Source organism: Dendrobium catenatum, unplaced genomic scaffold, assembly GCF_001605985.2.
Source record: "Dendrobium catenatum unplaced genomic scaffold, ASM160598v2 fragScaff_scaffold_1038, whole genome shotgun sequence".
Lineage (NCBI taxonomy): Eukaryota > Viridiplantae > Streptophyta > Magnoliopsida > Asparagales > Orchidaceae > Dendrobium > Dendrobium catenatum.
The window spans coordinates 1,561,803-1,588,055 of NW_021319500.1; the positions used below are offsets into that span (position 1 = coordinate 1,561,803).

The 26,253-nt window shown below is 34.6% G+C and overlaps 1 protein-coding gene across 2 annotated transcripts in view; it reads left to right on the forward strand.

Moving 5' to 3' along the window:
* The first annotated feature begins 9,072 nt into the window (after positions 1–9,072).
* LOC110107947 (putative ribonuclease H protein At1g65750) overlaps positions 9,073–26,253 on the forward strand; it is a 35,981-nt gene continuing 18,800 nt past the window's right edge. Inside the window, exons 1-3 of one of the 2 annotated variants that reach the window (XM_028698057.1) lie at positions 9,073–10,644; positions 11,576–11,578; positions 24,523–24,526. In XM_028698057.1, the coding sequence (XP_028553890.1) occupies positions 9,138–10,469 (1,332 nt within the window). In that variant the 5' untranslated portion in view covers positions 9,073–9,137 and the 3' untranslated portion in view covers positions 10,470–10,644; positions 11,576–11,578; positions 24,523–24,526. The remainder of the gene's footprint in view (positions 10,645–11,575; positions 11,579–24,522; positions 24,527–26,253) is intronic. The other variant, XM_020838395.2, reaches the window with a different exon arrangement.

Sequence of the window (26,253 nt, forward strand, 5' to 3'; positions counted from 1 at the left end):
AAATGGGTTGGAGATAAGGCTAAGGAAATTGATAGTTTAGGATTTAAACTTTGGTATTCGGGTAGGAGTCGTACTAGAAATGGTGTAGGTGTTATTATAGATAAGAGTTTAAAGGATAATGTTATAAAAATTAATAGGATTGGAGATAGAATTATAGCTTTAAAGATTGTTGTTGATGATAAGATTGTTAATATTATAAGTGCTTATGCTCCTCAAGTAGGTTTGGATATGAGTTCTAAATTAAATTTTTGGAATGACTTAGAAGAATTAATACAAAATATACCTCTTGAAGAAATAGCTTTTATTGGAGGAGATTTAAATGGACATGTTGGTAGAGAGGTAGATGATTTTAAAAGCATTCATGGTGGCCATGGATTTGGAACGACGAATGAAGGCGGCAAGACCATATTGGATTTTTGTTTAGCTTATGATTTTTTAATTGCTAATACCTTATTTAAGAAAAGAAATGAACATCTCATCACTTATAAAAATGGATATAATACAACCCAGATTGACTATTTTCTTATTAGAAAATTAAATCATTTAGATTGCAAAGATTGTAAAGTTATTCCGAGTGAAAATTTATGTACCCAACATCGATTATTAGTTTTGGACTTTAAGATAAAGGGGCATAAAATAAAAAATAAAGTAAAACAATTTTCTAGGATTAAATGGGGGCATTTAAAGAATATTAACAAAAATATTTTTGGAAATAAGATTTTAGATCTTAAGATTTTGTCTGTGCATGAGGATGCTAATATTATGTGGGAAAAAGTGGCTACTGATATTAAGAATATTGCAAAAGATGTCCTTGGAGTATCAAAGGGAAAAGCTCCCAATAGTAAAAATAGTTGGTGGTGGAATCCTAATGTGCAAGAAAAAATTAAAAATAAGAAGCTTTGTTATAAAAATTGGTTTAATTTTAAAAATTATGATAATTAAGAAATATATAAAATGGCTCGTAAGGATGCTAAGAAAGCAATATGCGATGCAAAGGCATTAGCTTTTAGTGATTTATATAATAGATTAGATACTAAAGAGGGAGAAAGATATATGTATAAGTTAGCCAAACAAAGAGATAGGAGTAGTAAGGATTTAGTTCAAGTGAAGTGTATTAAAGATGAAGATCAAAAAATACTTTTCTTAGAAGATGATATTCAACAAAGATGGATGAGATATTTTGCTAAACTTTTTAATGAAGATTGTGAAAATAAGATTGACTATAGTGACCTTAGCACCCTAGATGAAAATAAAGATTTATGTTTTTATCGGCATATTAGTAAAACTGAAATTAGAGAGGCTTTAAAGAAAATGAAGGGTGGAAAAACTGTTGGACCTGATGATATCCCAATAGAGGTGTGGAAATGCTTAGGAGATGAAGGAATTTCATGGCTTACTAAACTTTTTAATACTATTTTGAAGACTAAGAAGATGCCAGATGAGTGGAGAATGAGTGTGCTAATTCCTATTTTTAAGAATAAAGGTGATGCACAAGATTGTGCGAATTATAGAGGTATTAAGTTAATGTGTCATACTTTAAAACTATGGGAGCGAGTTATGGAGCATAGGTTGCGGCGTGATACTAATGTTTCTCAAAATCAATTTGGATTCATGCCGGGTAGGTCGACTATGGAAGCCATACATTTATTAAGAGGTTTGATGGAGAAATATAGAGAAAATAAGGAGGATCTACATATGATATTTATTGATTTAGAAAAAGCATATGATAAAGTTCCAAGAGAAGTGCTATGGAGAGAACATGGTCGCCACTATCGTTGCATGCTACCACTAGTCGTAACTACGACTTCCTTCCATTGAGCACCATAGTTCCTAGTACCTGTCGCCGCCTCCCACCAACATCAACAACCATTGGCCCCATCATCACCTATTGTCGATGCTTTTATCGATCGTCTACCTACATCATTTTTTTAAACATTTATTTTACTTTACTAACAGATGAACAAAAAACTAAACTCCTTTTTTTTTTAATTACAAGAAACTAAGAGTCACAAAGTATTTCAAATACATAATTTGATTTTGTATTATATTTTTAATTTCTAAATTGTTGTAGATAATCACTTAATATTTTGAAATTATGTTACATGCACCTTGACTTTTCTTACTTCTCAAGTCCCTTAAAAAATACATTTATAAATTCTAAATGCAATAATAAAGGTTTAATGTAGGACTTCCAAACTTTTACATTCCATTTTCTAAAATATATAAAATAAAAAAAAATGTCTATTTTTCATAATGGCCAATATTTTTACATTTTATAATATTTTAAATAGTTTTTCTTTTGTTAAAATTTAATAATAATATTTTATTTGTGCAAAAGTGTGTTATGAATTTATGATAATTATAATTATTGGATTTTTTTTTTTAAATTAGGGGCTAGCCCATTCATTAAATTAAGAAAGGATAGGTAAAGAAATATTACAAGTAAAAAACAAAAAGAAAAGAAAAGTGGAGGAAATAGTGCTCGAGCGAGAAATTGAACAAAGGCTCAAAAAAAGAAAGCCCAAAAGCTATCTCACAAATAACCAAGTGATAGACAAAAAAGTGAATAGGCAAAATCAGAAAAATGCTAGGAGGTAGGTACCGTGAGTTATTAATCGACTAATCAACTATAAGTGGCTTCGTTGGTTGCCTGAAGACCATCCTCAAGGAAAACTCGGACGGGTAAATATCATCGTCCATGGCATCAAAAAACCCATCCATAATCAAAACAACGATTTGTAGCAACGAAATAAGGGCCACAATCTGCGCAATTGAAATTCAATCGAAGATACCAATAGAAATCTCTATACCATATATGGGATAAAATGCATCATAGAGCTAAATACCACAAAGCCAACAGGTGAGAAATTGGATAAGAATATTCAGATCTGGGCAAGAAAAAACAAAGGCAACTCCATACAGCCTGCACTAGAGAAATCCATAGCGATTATCTAAAACAGGGTAACAAGGGAACACAACAAGGCAGCAAGAACCACAAACTAAGAAGTTATTATGAGTGATTAAACAGATGTTTATCACCATTCTTCTATTTAGAAACTTTAAGACAAATAGCCTTAAAGATAGAAATGTGAATAGTGGCTTTACTACAATATGCTTATTACCAAATTTTCTGGCATTTCTCTCCCTCCATATATGATAGACAGAACACCAAAGCACAAGCAGGTAAAAAGAGCTTCTATCCCCCAAAAAATTGGAAATTTGATTTGAATTTGGGCACAGAAGGAAAGAATTAAGGCAAGGGATTAGATCAGTAATGATGGAATATGTATAATCACAATCAAAGAATAAGTGAGTAGAGCTTTCATGCATTGCATTACACATACAACACATTGGATCCACCTTCATATTACACTTAATCAACACATCAGAAGTTTTAAGCCCACCAACCATGCTCAACCAACCATAAACAGAAAAATGAATAGCAGTAGGCCCATGCCATTCATTTTTTTTACCAAGACACCTCTTCCTCGTTACATAGAAGTCGTGCAAATAATCACTAAAACATCCAACTCTCCCATTCTTCCATAACAAACCAGCAGCATCAAAATGAATTGGAGTATCAAGTAATTGAAAGGATTGGATACCCACATGAAATTTCCAATAATTTGAGTCTATGATAATCGAGATAGGAGAGTCAGGAGAAAAGGCATTGGTAATAGAAGAATTATGAGGTAAATCGTTTAAATATTCACCATTGCACCAATGATCCCACAATAAAGAGATTGGAGAGTTAGCATTAACATTAAAATTAAAACTCCCTTTCGCATAACGGACAATTTCTCATATACTTTTCCACCATGAGGAGGCCAACATAGAAGCAGGTTTCCAAAGAGAGCAGTAAATGAAAGATAACCAACTAGTAAAGGGAGAGTGCACATTATACATCCTGGATACAATAGAGTAGTTGAAAGCAAATCTAATGGCATTAATGGAGAGGAGCCCCAAACCACCAACCTCCTTAGGTTTGCATGTGTTTTTCCAAGAGATGAGATGTAATATCCTTCCCATTAAATCGCCATGGTATAAAAATCTAGCAAAGATTTAATCAATTTGCTTATAATAACTCTTAGATATAACAGCGCCACGAATCCATTAGGCAATGGTGATTCATATAGTATATCTCAAAAACTGTAATCTACTTGCAAAAGAAAGAAGTTTTGCTTTCCAATCGAAAAGCTTGTTAAAAATGACATCCAAAAGCGGAGAGAAATTAGAAATGTAAGCCCTTTTGATAGAGATAGGAATCCCCAAATAACAGATCTTTGTGATGCAATTAGGGATATTGAGAGCAAACAAAATTTCATTAGAGTGAGGGGCATTTGGGTGCATGATAAGAGAGCTTTCTTTGTATTTACAATAAGGCAAGAAGAGTTAGCAAACCTGCTAAGGATATTCATTAAATTATTGCAATTACTGATAGTTACTTTCCCAAAAACCATAACATTGTCAGCATATAGGAGATAAGAAAGGAAAAAAACCTTTAAATTTGGAATGTTCAAAAGCTTGAGTAATCATCCATAGCAAAATAGAAAAGATAGGGGCTCAAAGGGCATCCTTGTCTATTCCCTATAGAAGAGGGAAAGAAGCCTTCCAACACCGCATCCTCACAAATAGAGAAATGAACATTCATAATGCAAGACTTGACTCACTTAATAAATATAGGAGGAATGCCTTTTTGAACCATTCTAGCATGAATGAATTCTCTTGAGACTGAATTGAATGCTTTCTTAATGTCAACCTTGGCACACATAAAGTTCGATCTACTGTATTTTTTAAAAAATCTAAGAACTTCAGATGCAAGGATTACATGATCTGTAGATATCCTTTTGTGAATAAAGCCAGCTTGGGTGGGATTGGTAATGATAGACATTATGTGTTTAAGCCTAGAGGCTAAAACTTTGGAAATAATCTTATAAATGATATTACATAAGGAGATAGACCTTAAATATGATATAGATTCCACATGGCTATTTTTAGGAATTAACATAATGGTAGTGGCCTTGACGCTTCTAGGGATATAACATTTAAGGAAGAAGGATTGAATAGATTTGCATAAATGAGGTCCAATGATATGCCATCCAGCCTTAAAGAAATGAAAATTAAATCCATCCGGCCTCAATGAGGTGTTAGAAGAGAAAAAAAAAATAATAATAATTTGATATCATTAGTGGAAACCAATTCAGTAAGGAAAGAAATGAGATGAGGGGGAACAGTGGGACCGGTCGTAAAGCTACTAAGATCTGGTGTAGGGCAGGTAGGAGGATAATAAAGTTTATGAAAATGTTGAGAAATTCTTTGACTTACATTAGATAAGTTGCTAGAACTCCCATCCAGAGCCACAATAACAGAGATTCCATTAATATTTTTCCTTATTCATATTTTTGACTATAGAAATTTGAGATCATCATCATCATCATTCTTAAGCCACTTAGCTTTGGCATGTTAAATAATCCATGAGGCCCAAGAGGAGAAAATCTCAACAATTTTAAATTTTAGATATTTAAGAGTGTAGTTAAGACCTGGATTATTAGGGTCAGCATCTAGTAGAGAGAGAGAGAGAGAGAGAGAGAGAGATAGAGAGAGAGAGAGAGAAAATTTTTGCTGATTAGTAAGGTCTTTCAAAGAGTCAAGCTTTGAGCTTGGTGCAGAAATCCAAATGCTCAATGGTAGAAGAAGTGTCTAAATGCTCCTTCCTAATGCAGGTTTTAAACTTCTTGAGCTTGGTGCAGAAATCCACCAATGGGTTACCAATGCAAGGTTTCAAAAACACTTTAAGGAGTATATCTGAATTCTCCTTAAGATGTTTTGAGTGATTGAGGAAGTCCTTGAGGATAATTGGAGAGTGATTCGAATAGAGAGGCTCCTTCACCAAGTAATAAGAGTTAGGAAAAACACATAGCTAGGCATCATTACACGACCAAGCTTAATATGAATGGGGTTATCTACTTGTTGATTAAACAAAGTGTAGAAGAGGCCACCAGAAGCCAAATCATATAGCTAAGCATTAAAAATGAGAGATAGAAGTTCCCAAAGTTTACTAAAATGAAGAATGGACCCCCCATCTTTTTCATTTTGGAATCTCCAATAGTTAAAATCACCTAAAACCATCCACAAAAAAGAAGTAGAGCTAGCAATGTCTCTAATCTGATTCCAAAAATATGAGCAATCTTCAATGAAGTTGAAAGCATAAATCACTGAGATTTGAAAAGAAACAGAGGATTCTGTTTGAATAAACCCATTAATCAATTGGGATGAATTGGAGGTCGGTTTGAATAGGATCACTTTATCCAAATCCTCCCCGATTTAGAGCAATCAAAATTATTGAAGCTATTTTCATCATTAAAGATTTTATGAGAAGCACAAAACCAAGGATCACTTAGAGAACTGGCATTAATGATATTCTCTAAAAGGCAAAGCATATAAGGCTTTTCTTTTTTAACAAACTGCATCTAGGTGAAGACTTTGTTGGGGTTATTAAAACCCCTAATATTCTAGCATGTTATTGGCGAAAGGATCATAGGGATTTAGAGGTGGAGGAATTTCTATGGTGCTTGCTTCTGGTTTGTTTAGAAATTTGAGAATTGCTTGTAATTAAGGTGGTGGATTTCTATTTTTCATTGAGTTTGGCTTGTTCGTTGAGATTGGCTAAAGGAAGATAGCCCTGTAGAAGTTTACTCCATATTGGGTTCTATGAGGACATCTAATTTGTTAGGGGAGATAATATCATTAAGGTGTGGGAGAAGTAGGGAAGAGTTAATGGTCTTTAGGGTAGAGTCCTCATTAGGCAAGTTGTTCAAAGTAGAGTCCTCAGTTGGCAAGTTAAGATTAGGAATGGAGGACAAAGGCATGGAAGAGGGGAGATTATTATCCGGTAAAATAGCCGATGATATTGGGTATAAGGGAGCAGAAGAGGGTAGGGGATTAGAAGGGGACAGGGATATCATAAGGGATAAGCTCAGAAGAGGGGATAATGGAGGAAGTAGAGGGAAGAGCTGAGGTTAACATGTTATGCTATTGTGAAGATGTCCAAGGTAAGTTTAGAGTTGAAGAAGGATGACCCAAAGGAGCTCTGCTACGGCTCAAGCCCTTGCCCATATGGTTGCGAGCAATTCTACTCGGGTTAATTTTTGGATTTTATTAGTGCTACATATATTTTGCTATACTCACTTGTATAATATTTTTGTGTAGCACATTTTTATTGCATGAAAAATGAAATTTCAATTAAAGAAAAGTTATTTTGTTCACGGCTCCAAGAAGAGATCCACACTAATGATAGAGTTGTTGTATTTTATAATTTTAATTTGATGCCACATGTTTTAAAGAAAAATTACTTTTAGATGATATAGATTTTAATGCCAAAAATTAGAAGGCCAAATGACAAAGTCATCTAACTTAATCAAGCATGAATCTTGATGCAATATATAATTTTAAAAATTTAAAATTAAATTAAGGACTATCCAAACTCTAATTTTTATTCAACTTATAGTTGAAATGCACACTTTAATGAAACGAGTTCAACGACACTAAGGTCTTTATATCCCATTGAAATAAATGCAAATAAAACGCTTGAAGCACCGTTGAAAATTTTTGTCGCTTTAATTGCTTGATCAAATAATCTACATATATTGCACACTAATAATAAAAAAAAATGCATCTCAACTAAAGGAATCTAACGAGCAAAAGATCACTTAATTATGAAATCATTAAAGGGTTACTTGACAAATGTATGTGTTTTGAGAACTATGGTGTTTGGTAAGGTGACTTTCAAATGTAATTTAATGCATTGGTCAGTAATTAACTTTTTAGTTCATATTTGTTGTATTTGGAATTGGTTGACCTGGCCATTTTCTTAATAAATTCTCCATCATTTGCTATTGCAAGCCATCAATTATTTCCATCATTGACAAATTTGATGCCCGCTACTTAGCCGCAGGTGCTACAGTTTGCCCGTCGCCAATCGCTTTCACCATTATTGGCACTAATAATGTCAACTGCCAGCACTGCACAATGTTGTGGCCCCCACGCTTATGCTATTACTAGCCACCACCACTGTTGATGTTGCTCGGCAATGTAAGTCATCCCAATCACCACCAATTTAACACTAACTCATTTTACTTCAAATCAAACATAAAAAAAGTGATATCCAATATAGTCAATAAATAATTTATATGAAATGCACTGAATTTACTTTATATTGCTCGTTTTCACCATTACGCCTTGCCATTAGTGCCACCATTTGCCACTATAAAAATGATCGAACAATGTTAACCACCAGCTCCATTGCCACTTTACACTAATTTATTCACTTCAATTCAAACACAAAAAGTGATATCTTGTATTTATTTAATACTTAACCAAATAACTTGAATCAAATATACTAGATTTACTTTACACTACGGTTTTATTTTGGATCGCTTTCTTATTGCTTCTTAAAACAACTTTCCAGTTTAAAAATTAAAATTTTTATAGTAAATGCTGTTTTAAGAAACAATAAGAAAACCGTCTCAAACGAAGCCTATATTAATTTTATCATGCATTTCTTTTTTAGCAAACTAACAATCCCCTAATACACTAAGATAATAAAATTTGATATATGATTAAGGCTTCGTTTGGGACGGTTTTTTATTGATTTCTAAAACGGAGTTTTAGTACAAATTTTTTTATTTTTGTATTAAAACTTCGTTTTAGAAAACATTAAAAAAGCCGTCCCAAACGAAGCCTAAGTGAATAAGCACAAACAGTTTAATAGAGAGTTTGTAAATTTTGTCAAAAATTAAAATGTCACTAAAAATAATTATAAATATTCTCGAATCCTGCAGGAAGGGGACTTCTATCTTGACTACAATTGAAAAGGAAGTTAAAAATTATGAATAATTATAGAGATCTTTAAAATGCATCAAGGTTTCTGTAGGTTTTATTATGAAATACATATTCCATAATTCATGTCTATTTTTTTTTTTGGTGAAATGTGGAATTCATGTCTATTCGTTTATATGTCAATCCCTTTTCCAATTATATGTAAATAAAAAATAAAAAATAAAAACCGGTAAGCATCATGGCGCGATAAGCCAGGGAGCACAAGCGTGCTAACTCCAACCTTCACTTTTCACAAAGCCATGAATCCCATCTCCTCCGGCGTTCAACATGGGACGCTTCCTCCGCTCGCCATCTGCCCAACCCAACCCAAATCAGCTCTCTTCCGCCGCCGCATCCGTCCATCTCTGCCGATTCTCTCCCCCTCCTTATGTTTCACCTCATCTAACTTCAACCCCCGCCCCATCGCTGTCTGTTCCACCCGCGTTCCATCGCCCAGCGCCGACATTGAGATGGTACGCGGCCGTGACGGTTCTTGGTCTGCCCGCGAGCAAAACGTTGTCGTTCTCTGGGACCTCGATAACAAGCCCCCTCGCGGCCAACCCTACGACGCAGCAGTCGCTCTCCGGCACGTTGCTGAGCTATTCGGCCGCGTTGTCGAAATCTCAGCCTACGCCAACCGTCACGCTTTCCTCCACCTCCCTCAGTGGGTCCTTAACAATCGCCGCGAGCGACGACATCTCGATGCTATGGAGCGCAAGGGCCTCGTCGTCCCTGATGAGCCCTACGTCTGTGGCGTTTGCGGCCGAAAGTGCCGTACGAACCCCGAGCTTAAGCGACATTTTCTCCAGCTCCATGAGCGCGAGCGTCAGAAGAAGCTCTCCCGGATGCGCTCGCTCAAAGGAAAGAAGCGGCAGAACTACAAAAAGAGGTTTATATCCGGGAATCACAAGTACACTGAGGCCGCGCACGAGCTCCTGTCACCGAAGAAGGGGTACGGGCTCGCTTCAGAGCTTCGACGAGCGGGGGTGTTTGTGAAGACGGTGGAGGACAAACCCCAGGCTGCAGATTCGGCGGTCAAGCGACAGATGCAACACTCTATGTCGAGGGGAATCGATTGCCTCTTTCTTGTGTCGGATGATTCAGACTTCTCGGAGATGATTAAGAAGGCGAGGGAGGCGGACTTGCGCACGGTAGTTATTGGTGATGGTAGGAGGGCGTTGGGCCGCCTTGCGGATTTCTGGGTTCCGTGGATGCGGGTTGAGAAGGGAGAAGTGGGGGAGGAGGTATTGTTATCAGGGAGGAATAGCGGATTTCAGGAAGGGGATGAAGACGAATATGAGGAAGAAGGGTCGTTTTACTCGTCGGCTATTTTCTATGATGATGATGACCAAGATGGAGAAGATGATGATGTTGATGATTTTGATGATCGCGATCATTTGGTTGATGATGTTGTTTTGGAAAACTTTGAATTTGGTGCTGTCAAAGTTTCAGCATTTTCAGAGGAAGAAATGTGGGATGGGAAGAATGTGAGACGGGGAACTGAGAGAGGCATTTCCAGAGTGTTTGGAGCCACTGTAGCTGGTACAAGTTTAAGTTGGACCATTGAGGATGAGGACGATTATTATATTTGATTGCTGCTACGGATGCGAAGAACGTCTTTATTCCATTATCCTCGTTTTGATGCTCTTCTCTTCATCCTTCCAACCAATTAACGTTAACTATGAAGCTCTTATTATTATACCTGATTAGTCAGCAGGGAAAAGGCTAGTGGTTGGTAACTTCTCCTACTAGCATCACCAGCAATGGGTACGTTATGTCCACCATTTATCGCATTCTAACTTAAGGGCAATTTCCCTATAAAACATTCAATATCTTGAAAGCTATTCTATTTAAAGTTGTTTGTTTAGTTTGGTTCCTATTTTAAGACTAGCAATTCAAATGTCTTTTTAACTCAAATATCTTTGTTGGCCCTCAGAGCACATCCAAGAGGGGACTGAATCATGTTTTACAACCTTTTCAAAAAAGTGTACCATTCAAAGAATGTAATGCAAAACCCGATTCACACTCCAGAGTGGTGTGGAGTATTTCATAAAATATGTGAAAGTAAGAGAGTGGAGTATCAACACAAGAAATCCAAATCATTCGATAAAAAAAAAAAGGTTTCTGATTTTCTTACTTCTACACAAGCCCGTCCACTCTATAATCTCCTCATTGAAAATTTTGCTAATCAACTAAAAAAAATTGAAGGCAAAAGCCTTACAAATTTCACTCTTCTTATCTAAGAAGGGAAACTCCAGCCGTTTTCCTGTGCTCAAACACAGCTCACCATTTTTTTTTCTTAGGCTCAAGAACAATTTCAAGCTTTTTCTTGTGCTCAATTCCAGCCCCTTGACCTTTTCACAGTACTAAGAACAACCCTTGCTCAAGGAGCACAAATACAACATGAGGTTTTAACAACTTTTGCGAAGGATACATATTAGGAAAACCAAACACAAATATTGCAATGGGGAGCGCAATAATAAGTTGATAAACCAATATACTTAAGCATTTAGTTATATTTAGTTGCTTGTAATGACAAAACCATTATCTAAGTATACTACGTGAAAAATGGAGAAATGGCAAACTTAAAATCCAAACCAAGCATCCAAGAATGTCTGCCAACTTACATGAAGTTTTCTCAAGTAGGCCTTTCATGTGAGAAAACAAGTGGTTAGAAGAAAACTTGAGATGAAGGAAGCCAGTAAGAAAAAGTTATGAGTTTTTCATTATTGGAAAAGGAAATGCATTGCTATATCAATGGGGGTATTTATAGAGTTGAAAGAGCTGGTATGCAACCAACAAATTAGTGGTGATTGGTGAGTATTTCAATACAATTTTTTAATGATACGAGCATGCATCATACTATCATATTTCACTTCAAATGACACAAATTGTGCTTTTAGAAGATTCCTTAGCTAGGAAGTGTTAATGGTTTATCATGATAAAAATGAATTCTTAATATGACAAGGACAAGTACTTGGGTGACCAATGTTCCTTTCTGGAGTATTTCAATACACTTTTAAATAATATGAGCATGCAGTTTATTATCATATTTCTTATCAAAAGACACAAATTGTGCTTGTATAAGAGTCCTTAGCCAGGTAGCAAGTGTTAATGGTGTACCATGGTAAAAATGTGGGCTTAGTAGGACAATGATGAGTATTTGGATGACCAACCTTCTCCTAGAAGTATGTTTACTTGAATCAATTAATTTTACAACAAAATGATCTATTGAAATAAGTCAATTTGCATTTTCAAACCAATGTTTGAAATTGCACAATTTGGCATTGAGGTTTTTTATTTGTGAGGCAATGCATAAGCCTCAAGCAGTAAGACTCGGAATTAAAAATATTAAATTAATAAAAAATATAAAGTGTGAAATACCATATTAATATCATAGTAAACAAGTAAGTCTATCACAATAAGACTCTCCCACTCCCTTATTAACATTAACAAGTAATCTAAGCCACTAGGACTATAATTTGTAAATTCAAAAATCTCCACCACTCTCATTACTTTGTTGGCATTCATTATAATAATCATTATAATGAATTGTTTTATCTTCTCCCTCATTCTTAGTTGTCTCAACATCCTCCCAATCTTCCTCAATCTTTGATCCCAACCATCTTCCTTTTCTCTAATAAAAAAAAATCAATAAGAATATTTATATAATTAAAATACATTACTTTGTTGGTTACAACTTCAATTATATAAATTTTTATAGTAGCATTTTTTATTAATTTTTGTTGAATTGTGTTGGGCATATTGATATTGCTTCTTCCTCCATCAAAGAAGTCAACATCAAGATCTTCCTCTAGCAATTTTGATGATTTAACTTCATTTTCATCCTCCTCTAATCATTTATCATCTAACGCCACATCATTAAAATCTAATGGATCATTGTAAATTCTCCACATTGTCTTCCTCAAATATTTATCATATAATTTTTTATTGTACATAACGTAAACCATTGAATTAATCATTAAAATAGTGAAGAGATTTCTTCTTTCGGCATGAATTTGGTTATGATTGATGATGAACATGTTTATTCCTAATACTTTTATAGCAAATCATTGCAGTTCTAGAGTGAATCTCCAAATTGAGTGCATCTTTCAAATAATTAAAAAAGAAAAGGTATATGTTCTTTCTGATCCCAAAGAAATTGCTGATGCTTTTATTAATCACTTTAAGAATTTATTCAATGCTCCTAAGCCTATTTTTTCATCTGCCTTTTATATTCCGGTGGGGAAGACTATTCCTGAGACTTGGCTTCTTTAGTAGCTCCGGTTTCTTTTGAGGAGATTAAAAAAGTGGTTTTTTCGGGATCATCTTCCTCTAAACCTGGTCCGGATGATTTCAATTTTGAGTTTTTTAAGAAATGTTGGGATATCATTGGCCCTAGTTTTTGTAAAGCTGTTTTATATTTCTTTAAAAAAGTCTATCTTCCTAAGGCAGCAAAAGCAACAGCTATTACTCTTATACCTAAGAAAGCTAATGCTTATCATATTTTTTATTTTTGGCCTATATATCTTTGTAATGATTTTGTCTTCTAGAATGAGGGATGTTATGCCTTTTATTATTCATAATAGTCAATTTGGGTTTATTACAAAGATGATCTCTAAAAATAATATTATTCTGGCGGCCGAGTTACTAAGGGGTTTTAATTGTCAAAAGTTCATTTTTTCTGCTCCAAATTGGACATTCATGAAGCTTTTGACATTGTTTCAAGATATTTTCCTTATAAGGCTGGCTCAGAAAGGTTTTCCTCAAGTTTTTATTTTCTGAATTAAAGGTTACATTGATGATATTTTCTTTTCTATTCTGCTTAATGGTTCTCTTAATGGTTTCTTTAATTCTTCAGCTGGGCTTTGTCAAGGTTGTCCTCTTTCACCTTTTTATTCTGTATTATTATGGATGTTTTTTCTTATTTGATTGATGATAAGGAACAAGGAGATAATTTTGTTGGTATTCAAGTTGGTGAACATTCTATTTTTCATTTATTATATGTGGATGATGTTCTTATATTTGGAAAAACTTCTATCTTAAATGCAGAAAAGTTAAATAATATATTGGATTATTTTTTATAAAGTGTCTGGTTTAAGAATTAATCATGATAAGAGCACTATCATGTTTTCTAAAGGTTGTTTGTTGGATAATGGTATTAGTCAGGTTTTAGGCAGTCCTATTACTTAGAATAATTTATATTATCTTGATTTGCCTATCTCTTGTGAAAGACTTTTAAATTCTGATTTCCAACCTTTAATTAATAAGATCATTGATCTTCTAGCAGGTTGGAAAGCGAGGCTTTTATCTTTTGCAGGGAAAATTCAATTTATTAATTTCACTATTTCAAATATTGTCTCTTACTTGATTAGGGGGCTTTCTTTACCTAAATCTTGCTTTAAATATATCAAGAAAATATTTTCCAATTTCTTATTTTTTTGTGAAGTGGATGTTAGGCGGATTCATATTATAGCCTGGAAGGAGGTTTGCAAACCAAAAAATGTTGGTGGGTTGGGGATTCCTGATCTTAATACCTTAAGATTTGCTTTTGGTTGTTCTTTTATATGGCGTATAGTGAATAATTTGGGTCTTTTAGCTACTTGGGTTAAATTCAAATATATTTCTTCTTGGAAACCTTACTCTCAGAAGGACTCGAAATTTTGGAAAGAGCTGTGTGGGATTGCCAAGGAAATTTAAAGTAATATTTCTTTTAATATTACAGAAAATTCTTCTTTATCGTTGTTTTGGGCTTGGTTTAAAGGGAAAGCTCTTCATGATATTCTTGTTAATTATGATGATTCTTTGTATAATAATAATTGTGTTGGGGATTGGATTAATAATGGTTGCTGGGTTCTGCCTGTTCATTTGCCTAGAAACATTGCGATGGCCATTTCATGTATCTCTATTCAGAATCAGGTTTCTTCTGTTATCTCTTGGAATAAGGTGAAGTTTTCTACTTTCAAGATTTTTTATAATGCTTATTATAAGTATTTTTCTTGGGTGGATTGGCATTCTTATACATGGCATAAGAGGTATGTTTTAAGGTACTCTTGTTTTGCTTGGATGACTATGATTAATGGGTTGAAAACGGTTGATCAGCTAGTCAAAAGGAATATTATTGTGCTTTTAAATTGTATTCTTTGCAATGTTGGGGATGATTATCATAGACATTTTTTTTAATGTGATTTTTCTTTCTATATCATTTCAAAATTTGTTCCAATTTAAATTTCTTTTTGCTAAGGCCGAATCTTAAGCAAGTTTTGGAGCATATTTGGAATTTGGATTGGTCCAAAGATGTTAAATATTTGTTTCTTCTTTATACTTGCTGCTCCATTTATTATATTTGGAAAGAGAGGAACTGCAGAAAGATGGAAAATAAATTCTAATGCCTGGACTATACTTGAAAGAATATTAGGTTTGATGTTCGTACTAAAGTCTTTAATTGGATGGCTTTTCCTCTTTAATGGATTTTTTCGTTCTTGTTGGGTTTGTTTTTCGGTTGGACTGTGTTGTTTGGGCGCCTTCTAGTTCTCTTTTTGGATGGTTGATTTGGCAATCAGAATATCTGATAGAGCTGATTCAGCAATCGAATGAGTGATCTAGTGGGGGTTGGTTCTGAAGATTTTCCCTTTATGCTGAATCCTGATGGTTGGGACTATTTTAGGAGTTTTCTTATGTTTTGTTGTCTTCTGTTAAGTCTCTTTTTTCCTTGGTACTATTGGTGAGTTTTTGTTTGTAGGTTGTTTGTGGAGTTCAGTAGCCTGTTTTGGTTGCTGTTTGGTGGTGTCCTGGCATTTTTTCACAGGAGTTTTGTGGCTGCTTTTGGCTTGTTCCAGATTTGTTGGTCGGAGTGCTATTGTTGGCTTTTTTGGAGGCCATTTCAAAAGTTTGCTGGCTTTTTTTTATGATTTGGAGATGGTTATGCTATTTTGTTGCAGATTTTGAAGGATGGTATTGGCGGGCTGGTATGGGTTTTGGGATCTGGTTATTGTTTAGTGTAAATCATTGTTCTGGGCCGGTTTAAGTGATGTTTGAGGTTTAGTTCTTGTTGTTTGGTTGGACTGATCTATATTACTTTTGGCTAGGTTTCTAGTGTTTGTTGTTTTTTGTCTCCTTTTTAAGGAGTTTCTTAGTTTTGTTGTAGGTTTTTGTTTTGTAAGTTTTTCTTTGTTTTCTTACAAAACTGTAATTTTTTGTAACCTTTTATTTTTTGGAATGAATTGGGCATGTCATGCCCCTATTTTTTTTCCCAAAAAAAAAAAAAAACATTGTATACAAATTTGGTGAAACTTAACCAGTACATGCTAAAAATTATTTGTGGAATATTTTGTTGTTATATCTTTGGCTTTATGTAGCACCGATACACCTATTTATGAAGGCGTGTTGTATCGGATACGTGTCGGACATGGATAAATGTCTGATACGACACCGATACATGTCAGTTACGACAAAGTTGTATCCAATTAAAATACTATTTAATTTCAAACGGGTACGCGCATCGAATACGCGTGTTTGTGGAAAAACGATAAAAAATCCGAAAAAAACACGTATTACTTCCATGGATGCGAGCGAGGTTATCTCATTTCCGAACCCGCGAGATGAGCTGTTAGGGCTTCTTCGTTTCTACGAGTGGCGAGCGTGCATCCGGGTTGTGAGTGAGTTTCTTCTTCTTCATTTCGTCGACGAAGCAGGAGAGGAGAGGTGGCCGATGTCGAGTAGGCAAGACGAGGGCATATGCGAGATGAAGCGAGGTGATACGTGAGACGAGCATTCGTTTGTGCGAGACAAGCGTTCGTTTATGCGAAATGAGGCCAAGCGACCGCAAGCTTCTTTTCCATCGTCAATTACGCGAGAGGAGGCCACACACGAAGGTTCGGTTTGTTTCCGTTGTCTTTTAATCTTGCCTTATTTAATTTCTTTTCATGAGGAAAATTTATTAAGGAAATTTACAATTTATATTAATTTTTATTCTATAAGTCTCTTTATATATCATCAATTTGTATTGGTAAAGAATCTTTCTTTAAAATGTTATTTATATTATTTTGAACTGCAATGTTCCATGTAAGCTAATTTGCATGCTAGGTGGCAGAAGCTATATAGTAATTCTTGGAAGTCGAGCTGTCTATTTTAAGATTAGTTTTTTCTATTTTGTTATGGTGTTTGATGCTTAGAGCTTGACAAATGAATGAATATTTTTTGCTAATTTACTTGAGCAAAGGTAGGTTTTGTTCTCTAAATTTTAACGAGAACAACATTTGAATCCATTTGTGCTCAATAACAACAAACAAGCCCTAAGATGATGAAGACACAAATGAAGAAACACATAAACACAATATTTGGAAGTGTCCTTGATTTGGCCTAGCTTGATACTCTCCTGATGTAGATGTAATCTCTTTAAGCCATTTACATTGATGTTAGTCTACTAGAAAATATGATATTAGGGCATCAAATTATTTTTCCATTCAATCTCTTTGAGCCATTTATAAGAGCTTTCTTTTTTTTTGTCATTTCAAATATTATGCTTTGATTGCTTTCTTAATTTTTATGTATGATTTATAAATTATATGTCATGTCCTCGCCATACATGTATCCTGCATTTTTAAGAATTAACGTGTCTCATATCCATATCGTGTCGTATCTGTGTCGTCGTATCCATATCGATGCAATATAGTTTGACTTGTTGCAATTCAAAAAATCTTTCCTTATTTTTAAGTGCTACAAGTTGAAAATCCTTGTTTGCCCTTTCAGTTGAGTCAACATTAATTATGAATGTCAATAGCACAAAATAGCGTGCGCCGTGGCCCATGGTGTAGCGCAATGCACCCACGGCTTAATTTGCTTGGTGCGGCCCATATGTTCAAAATTTTGCACGCCATAATGCCATACAAGAGCACTAGCGCATAGTGCAAAACTCACATGGTGCACATTATTATTTTTTAATTTAAATTAATATTTATGTTTATATTTATTAATTTTATTTTTTATTTAATAACTTACCTATCACCTAAACATATTCGGGTCGAGAAGATTCGACTTGTGCTCATGGTGGTAAAGCGCATGGGACTGTAGCAATATCATGGTAACCATCATCTCTTATATTTTTTTCTCTATTTTTTTAATCTGATTATCTTTCTGGTTTAACTTTTCCAAAGATGTTAAGCTTTGCATTATGCCTTCCTAAACAACAACATTTTGTACTTCAACATCTACAATCTGATCATTTTGTACTGATCTCCTCATTACTACAATGAAACCATCAGCTGCCACATCATCCAAGAGATTATTCTGGTCAGACTCAAAGTCCAAAGCTTCTTCTTCTTATATATTCTTAATTCTTTCTTTCAATTCAACAAACATCTCCTCTATAGTCTTTCCAAAAACATTATGTGGGTCAACAAGAACATCTCTTTCACAAATCATTACATTTGAAGAGTCAATCTCACCCTCTTTTTTGAGTTTCTCCTTTATAGGTTTCTCATGTGAAGTTTCTATAGGAGTGGTTTCTACCTTGAGTCTCCAAATCTTCTTCTCGTTAGATGTTGAAGAAGGTTTGATTAGTGAATCCAACTGTTTTACATCGGGACAACAAGATGATGGATCACTAGGGTAGTGCTTATCAACTTGAGATGAAGAATGAGTATGAGAATTTTGCTGTACTTTTCTAAACCATGTGATGGTGTGAAGGATGGTGACAACTAATGATGGGTATGCTGGAAAGAATATCTCACAACTTAGGTATCTTTAAGTGTAATTTGTCATCCAGTTAAGATAATATCATTTGTGTTTTTAGGAAACTTTCTTGGTTCCCTATGATATCCTTCAGTGAGTACAAAGATGACAACTTGTTTAAATATCTTTTTGTCATATTTTGTTCTCAACTAATTTATTACCCCAGATTCCATTTTTCTCTTCCTTCAAAATTTTAGTCTATTTTGTTATAAATCATTTATTTCATATTTCTTAAAAATTCCTTTTTTAGTTTGTGAGAAACTTTTCACATACTATTGGACTATACCCCTTAACATGCTATTAATTTTATGTTTATTTTCAGTAAGCTCAATTACTAAATAATCAACTACTAGAGGAGGTGAACGAGCAATTACCCTCATATCTACCTCATTTCTTCAGCAGCTTAGAGGAGATGAAACCAACTACAAATAAGGTGTGGATAGGTAAGAAAGGCATTAAACTCATTCGCCTCTTTGGAAGTAGTTATGTTTAGATTATCAGATAATTTTCTCAATTTTGTCATCCTTCACCTTATTTGGCGATTCATGTTCCTCATTTGTGTTTTGGTTATAATAGTTAATGGTGCAGAAGAAGATCTCACTTCGAACTTACAAGGAGCAGTAAATGGATTAGGCCTATCCGCCAAAACAACAGATTTGAGCTTCTTATTTGCACTGGATTGTCATTATGGCTGATAAGTTTACTCTGTTCACTACTCCTAGTCAGTTTGATGTGGGTTCTTCTGCTCTAACTATTATGACTAAAGCTCAAAGGAGAAACATTAATTCCGGAATGAAGTGAGGGATGTTAAAGTTGAGAAAATTATTTGAAAATCTAATCATAATTGCTTATAAAGAACCTAATAAGTGATGTCCCTCTTACCTCTCAACACCTTAGTACTAGCTAGTTTTATCTCTTTTTAGTAGCTGAGGGAGAGGAAGATGTCAGGGTGATTGTCCGTTCACCCCCTATAGCTGTTATGATTTAGTTTATTGAAAATAAATATAAACAATTAATAATATATTGAGGGTTATAGTCCAAAGTATTCATATAATTTCTCATAAACTAAATAGAAATTCCTAAAGAATATGAGATGAATGATTGACAAAAAATAAAGATTCGAATTTTGAATAAGGAAAATATTAAAACCAATGTAGTAGGTCAGTTGAGAATAAAAGATGATAAAAATATATTTAAAGAAGCTACCATCTGTTTACTCATTGATGAATACAATAAGGAACCAAGAAGATCTTCTAAAAAGACGAATAACATTATCTTGACTGGTGGACAAATGACACTTAAAGATATCCAGAATGTGAGATGCGCTTTCTAATATGCTCGTCGTTAGTTTTCACCTTCTTCTACACCATCACATTAGTCTAAAAAATCCAACAATATAATCATGTACATTCTTAAACTCGAGTTGATAGGTACAACTTTAGTGGTACAGCTTCATCTTTTTGTCCCGATATGGAACGGTTGGATTTACCAATCTAACATTTTTTAATATATAACGAGAAGAATATTTGATAACCCAAGGTAAAAGCCACTCTTTCTGTAGCAACTTTACCCGAGAAGCTTGTTGAGTAACTCGAAAAGAGAACGAGTTTGAGATTAACTCTTTAGATCCAATAGTTTGTGAAAAATATATTCATGTTGAGCCACACAATATTTTTGAAAAGACTATTGAGATTATGATGGTTGAATTGAAAGATAACATTAAGAATATAGAAGAAAAAGAAGCTTTGAATTTTGAACCTGATCAGGATGATCTCCTGGATTATGTGGCAGCTGATGTGTTCATGGTAGACACAAGAAGATCATCACAGAATGATCAGATTGTAAATGCTGATGTATAGAATGTTGTAGTTGAGGAAGGCATGACGTCGGACTTAACCCAATTTCTTTTGTAATAGTTAAATTAAAAAGATGATTAAATTACAAAAATGGATAAAAAGATAGTAGAGATGATTGCTACCATGACATTATTGCAGTCCTATTAGTCTTTACTACTATAAGCTCAGGTCGAATCTCCTTAAACCAAGTTTGTTTAGGTGGTAGACAAGAAATAGGAGATCAGGGCTATAGAAGAACAAAAATAAGAATTTGAGGCCAAAACTTTTCAATCAAAAGCAATAAAATAACTGGTAGAGTTGCAGGTGAAAGAAGCATATGCACAATCCCAATGCATCTCATTTGTTCCAAAGAGTAGACCTTACCCAGAAGAATATGATGCAATCCCGTACCCAAAAGGAATTATGCCCCCCATCCTTTAAAAGTTTTGATGGTATTGGAAATCCAAGGTGTCATATTACATGTTTTAGAGCCAATTGTTGTAATGCTGAAAGCAATGACCCATTGTTATTCAAGTAGTTTATCAGCAAATTATATAGAGTAGCATTTAAATGGTATGCAGATTAGCCTGATGGTTTAGTACATTATTTCACAAAGTTAGAAGGCATGTTTATTAAGAAGTTTTGCAGGCATTCAACATCATGTTACAGTAAGTAATGTTGTTGTGGAAAGATAAAAGTCTGGAGAGAAATTAGTTGACTACATGCTCATATGGAAGAACTTAAGTATGAAATGTGAACCTCAGTTGCATGATAGTATGCAATTAAAATCTTACTAAAAAATACCTATGGTCTTGGAGCATTTCTTTTTAAAGGCTTCACTATCAAAACATTTGAAAAATTGCTTAGTAAAGCCTCTAGTATTCAAGAAGAAGCTTTGTTGCTCTCTTTTCTTAGTGACCTATCTTCTTCTGATGATCAAAGACAAACCCATAATGTCTTGGAAAAGAAATCTAGGTTAGTTTCAGCTGTGGATGAAGGTAAGCAGCTCTAAAGGAAAAATTCTTTTATATCAATCTTACAATCAGCAGTATCATCCACAACAGTATCGATAGTAACCTTATTGCACTCTAGATGAGAGAAGGGAGTATAGGGAGAGAATCACACCAATGATTAACAAAACTTACCCATTTAAGAATTAGGATTTAAAGAGCATATTCAAAAATCTTTTGGAAAGTCGTATTTCAAATTACTTGAACCCAAGAAGCCTGAGGAAGTGGGAAAGTCAGATCAACCCAATTGTTGTCTCTAGATGTTGGGTCACATGCTTAAAGATTGCATCACTTTCAAAGAATGGCTTGAAACAAATATGAAATAAGGAGAAGTGGTGATTCTTAAGGAATCATATATGGATTTGGGTCAGGGATCAGCTAAGTGTGTGACTGGTGAGATTGTTGTTCCTATCCCTTTTTCAAATTTTAATTTTACATGAAATATGGTTTTATCCCATTCTTTAAAGAAATTTTTGAACAAACTTAATCATTCTTCACTTCAGGTGTGTCTTCGAGAGCTCATAAACCATTCCAGGTTGATGTTGCAGCTCCAGAGTATGATTTAGAGATGACTCCACCTGCGGTTCTTAAGGAAGCCCAAATCAGCTAGGTTCCTATAGTTCTGAAGAGGGAGGAGAGTTGAGAGTGTTTTGTGTCTAGTGGTAGTGATCGTGGTGTATCTAGGAAGATAGTGTTTCTTATGGATGGGTAAGTTGATTCTCAAACCACTTACTTTATAAGACTTTTATTTTGTTCCACCAAGAATTTAAAAAAAATCAATGGAAAAAGATTATGTGTATGTATTGTCTATTTCTGATAGGAATGTTACAAATAACTTTAAAAATATACCTAATGATGATTCTCTAGATGATTAATTTAATCTTTATGAATAAAAGTAATCTCTGGGATACTCTTCTAATAGTGACGCTTGATTTATAGGGCAAGCCTATTTGTATTGAAGCAAAAAATGTCAGATTCTGATAACTGGATAATATTTATGCCATAATTAGTTGAGGTCCAGATAAATGACTCTAACCCTTCTTCTAAAGAGATGGTGCAAGTCAAACTCCATAGTAGTAAAGTTTTATCACCTTATGCTACTTCTGGAGATAAAAAGAAATAAGTTATTGATGAACCAGAGTCTTCACGTCTATCTCAACTTATTCTTTTTCAGGGTCTATTTGAGGATGGAATATCCAAGGTTGATTTTAATGTCTTAGTTCATCTCAAAAAATTGCATGCTAAATTGAATATATATGATGCATTGATTTTTCCAAAGAAATGAGAGAAGCTTTGATCAAAGTTTTACTAAATCGAGACATTTACATAGCTCAATTAGCAATTGCATAGTTTGATGAGGCTCATTACTTCAAGGGAGTTCCTAAAGTTACTTTCTCTGATGAAGATTTATGCTTAGGAACAACTGATCACAACTGTCCGTTATACATAATAATAAATATAGACAATTTCATATTGTCATGTGTTCTTGTTGATTCAGGTGCATTAGTCATTATTATAACTCTCAGAACTCTTCCCTACTTGATAATGGATTCTCATTATCTCAGTCTAGACAAAATAATACTATGAGATTTTAATGAGAAAAGTGAGTTTTGGATTTAGTCACTTTGTTACTATCTATTGGAGTGCTCAAAACTTAAGCAAAATTTCATGTTATTGACTTTCCAACATCCTTTAACGCTCTTCTAAATATACCATAGCTTTATGAATATAGAATAACTTGATCATTCTTCATCGATGCATTGAATATATTAGAGATGGCATTGAACACTGTATTAAGGGAGATTTCCAACCATTCTTAATTCATGATGTGGGAATTTATGAAGATTTTGCCTACTATTTGTCTAAAAAACAATAAATCTTTTCTAGAGATTTTGAATTAGGCAAAAATGAAAATAAAAAAATAATACATTAAAATAAAGATAAAAAAGAAGCAGAAGGAAAGGAAGAGGAATACTCTTACCTCGAAAATAATATTCATTGGCATCCTATCTTCATCCCGAAGTTGGGTATAAGTATCACAAGTGGCACCCCCATTTCACTAAATCTCAACATTTAAAGTTAGGAATAGGTATCCTAAGCGGCATCTTATGTTCATCGCCAAAATGAGGTATAAATATCCCAAGCAGCCTTCTCTCTTCACTAAATCTTAGCATTCAAAGTTAGGTATAAGTATCTTAAGCAATATCCTATCCTCATCTTTAAGTGAGGTATAGGTATCCTAAGCGATATCCTCTCTTCACTAAATCTCAGCATTCGAAGTTAGGTATAAGTATCCCAAGCAGCATCTTATCATCTCGAAGTGAGGTATAAATATCTCAAGCGGCATTCTCTCTTTGCTAAATCTCAGCATTCCTCCTCTATTTTGGATCTTTATAAAGAAATGGGGTCAATCTTGTTTTTAATTTTGGAAACGAAATGGGGAAGAAGGAGAATACCTTCGATTTTCTTCTTACTCATCTCTTTAGCTTGCTAAAGATGAATTGCACGCATAGGTCTTGTCCTCTCATTTCTTGATGAAAGGTGAAATGCACAAACAGGAATGGATCAAATTGAATATCTATCCATCTCTCGCTCTTCTTGATCGCACGCACAAATGAATCTTCAAAATCCCGATCTCTCTCTCTCTCTCTCTCTCTCCATGATCGAACTCAAGGAACTGCATGAACTATTCCCCAATCAAAACCACCTGCCTTTTTTTCTTGCTTGAACCGACGGGACACCAGGATCCAATGCTTGCCACCCAAACAACCCCTCATATTCAATTTGAGTTCTTTATGGCAATCAAAATTTAAAAGGATGATCTCATCCTTTGATCTAAAGGCTGAAATAGCTCCTAATGCCTTTGGTACATGTTTGAAAGATATATGAAAGGTAATTATATAATTCAGCCATTAGTATTTTGATTGCATATATTTGAGAAAATTGGATAGCTAGATTAAGTAAATGACTAATTCAGATAACTTAATTTTGCCAGATTTGAATTTACATTGAAATTAATTGTGCCATTTTAGATTATTTAATATTAAAATTACTTAAATTAAATCAAGATGGGTTAATTTAAATTAGTCGGGGTCGTCGAAGTGAAATTGAGTTCGATTCGAGTCGAAATGATTTGAAATCGAGTTGAATTGACTCGATGTGGCTCGATTCAACATAATTAGATCTGCTCGGCATTTAATTAATTTGTAATCGACTAGACAAAGTAAATGTAAGTTAATTGTCATTATTTTAATTTTAAAATTGAATTGAGATAGGTGAAATTTGAATTAATTAATATTTATTTAATTGAATTGGGTACCATACTACCATTAGTGTCGAATTTAACATTTGTTTAGCTAAATGTGGTTCAGATTGAGTTGATTTTCAATGTGACGTTAACTTGATTCAAATTAGCCCGAGCGGGATTACAAGGTGTTGATCAGAGTTGTCAAATTTAAATTGAACCCGAGTCAAATTTACTTGACGAGGTTCGATTACCTTATCTTATTTGGAATCAAATTAGTTCCGATCAAATTGATTTTTACCTGATCCAAATTAAATAGTTAATGAGTTTCGACTTGTAAATGAGAATAATCATATCACTTACTTAAATTATCGGGGATCTAAAGATTTAGTGGCCTTCTATGGTTGGTCGACACTATTGAAAGCTCGTTAGGGATGTTAAGCCCTTATGAACTGGCCCAAGGCTAACAAAGAGAGGTGAATTGGATAACTTTAAAACCAAAGATAAAACTCAAACCAAAATCACCACAGAAATCAAGTGTAGAAGAAAATAATGCGGAAGCAATAACAAGAAAGAACACACCAGATTTATAGTGGTTCGGTCAAACCTTGACCTATGTCCACTCCTTGGAGGCACCCTCCAAGTATTGCACTAAACTAAGTGTCTCTCCTTTAGCCCCCACAGCTAGGCGGAGATCCCTTACAAAATCACTTCCACCTTCGCCAGTGTGGCAGAATCGCCGGGTCCTTTGACACCAAAGAGATCTTCTTTGGTGAACTTCCCTCGAGACAAGCCTTGAATTCGACAGTATTCAGGTGCGTGCTTGCCGGAGCAACCGTGTGGAACCCCCTCCACACTCCCTTGAGTCCCCCCTCACAGGATCTTCTCCCTCTCTCAAACTCCACCCTTTCCACACTCCCTTTCAAGCTATCTTCAAGTTTTCTCCAAAAGAACGAAGCTACAATGACTGCCTAAGACACTTACAAAGTGTCATGTCATAGCTTAAATAGAAGATCTCAAAACGAGCTCATTAATGCAAGTTGCCGACATTATCGTCCAGGACGATACTAATATCGTCCTGTACGATCATTACAATTTAAGCCCAATCAGCCGGGACGATTTGAGACGATCAGAAGAAATTTGTTCATATTGTCCCGGACAATAATATATCGACCTGGACGATCAGAACAAATCGTGGAATATCGTCCTGAACATCTCACTGAAAAATAGCTGTCTGATGTCCAATCGTCTAGCGTATCGACCTGGACGATTTTGCGATCGTACAGGACGATTTGATCGTGCAATCAAGTCATAATTGCTTTCTTTAAATTTCAGAGAAATTTTGGAAAAATTGCCCTAGATCGTTCTGGACGATATTTTATAGTCCTGGACGATCCACCTGGACGATGTCCAAAAATAAGTAATTCCTAAATAGATCTAGCGGTAGATTCTTTCTATTTTGAGCCTATCGTCCTAGCCGATACAAAATCGTCCAGGACGATGTGTTTTGCATAATGACGGCTGCTTTAATGAGGATGCCCTAATTAGGGTTTCT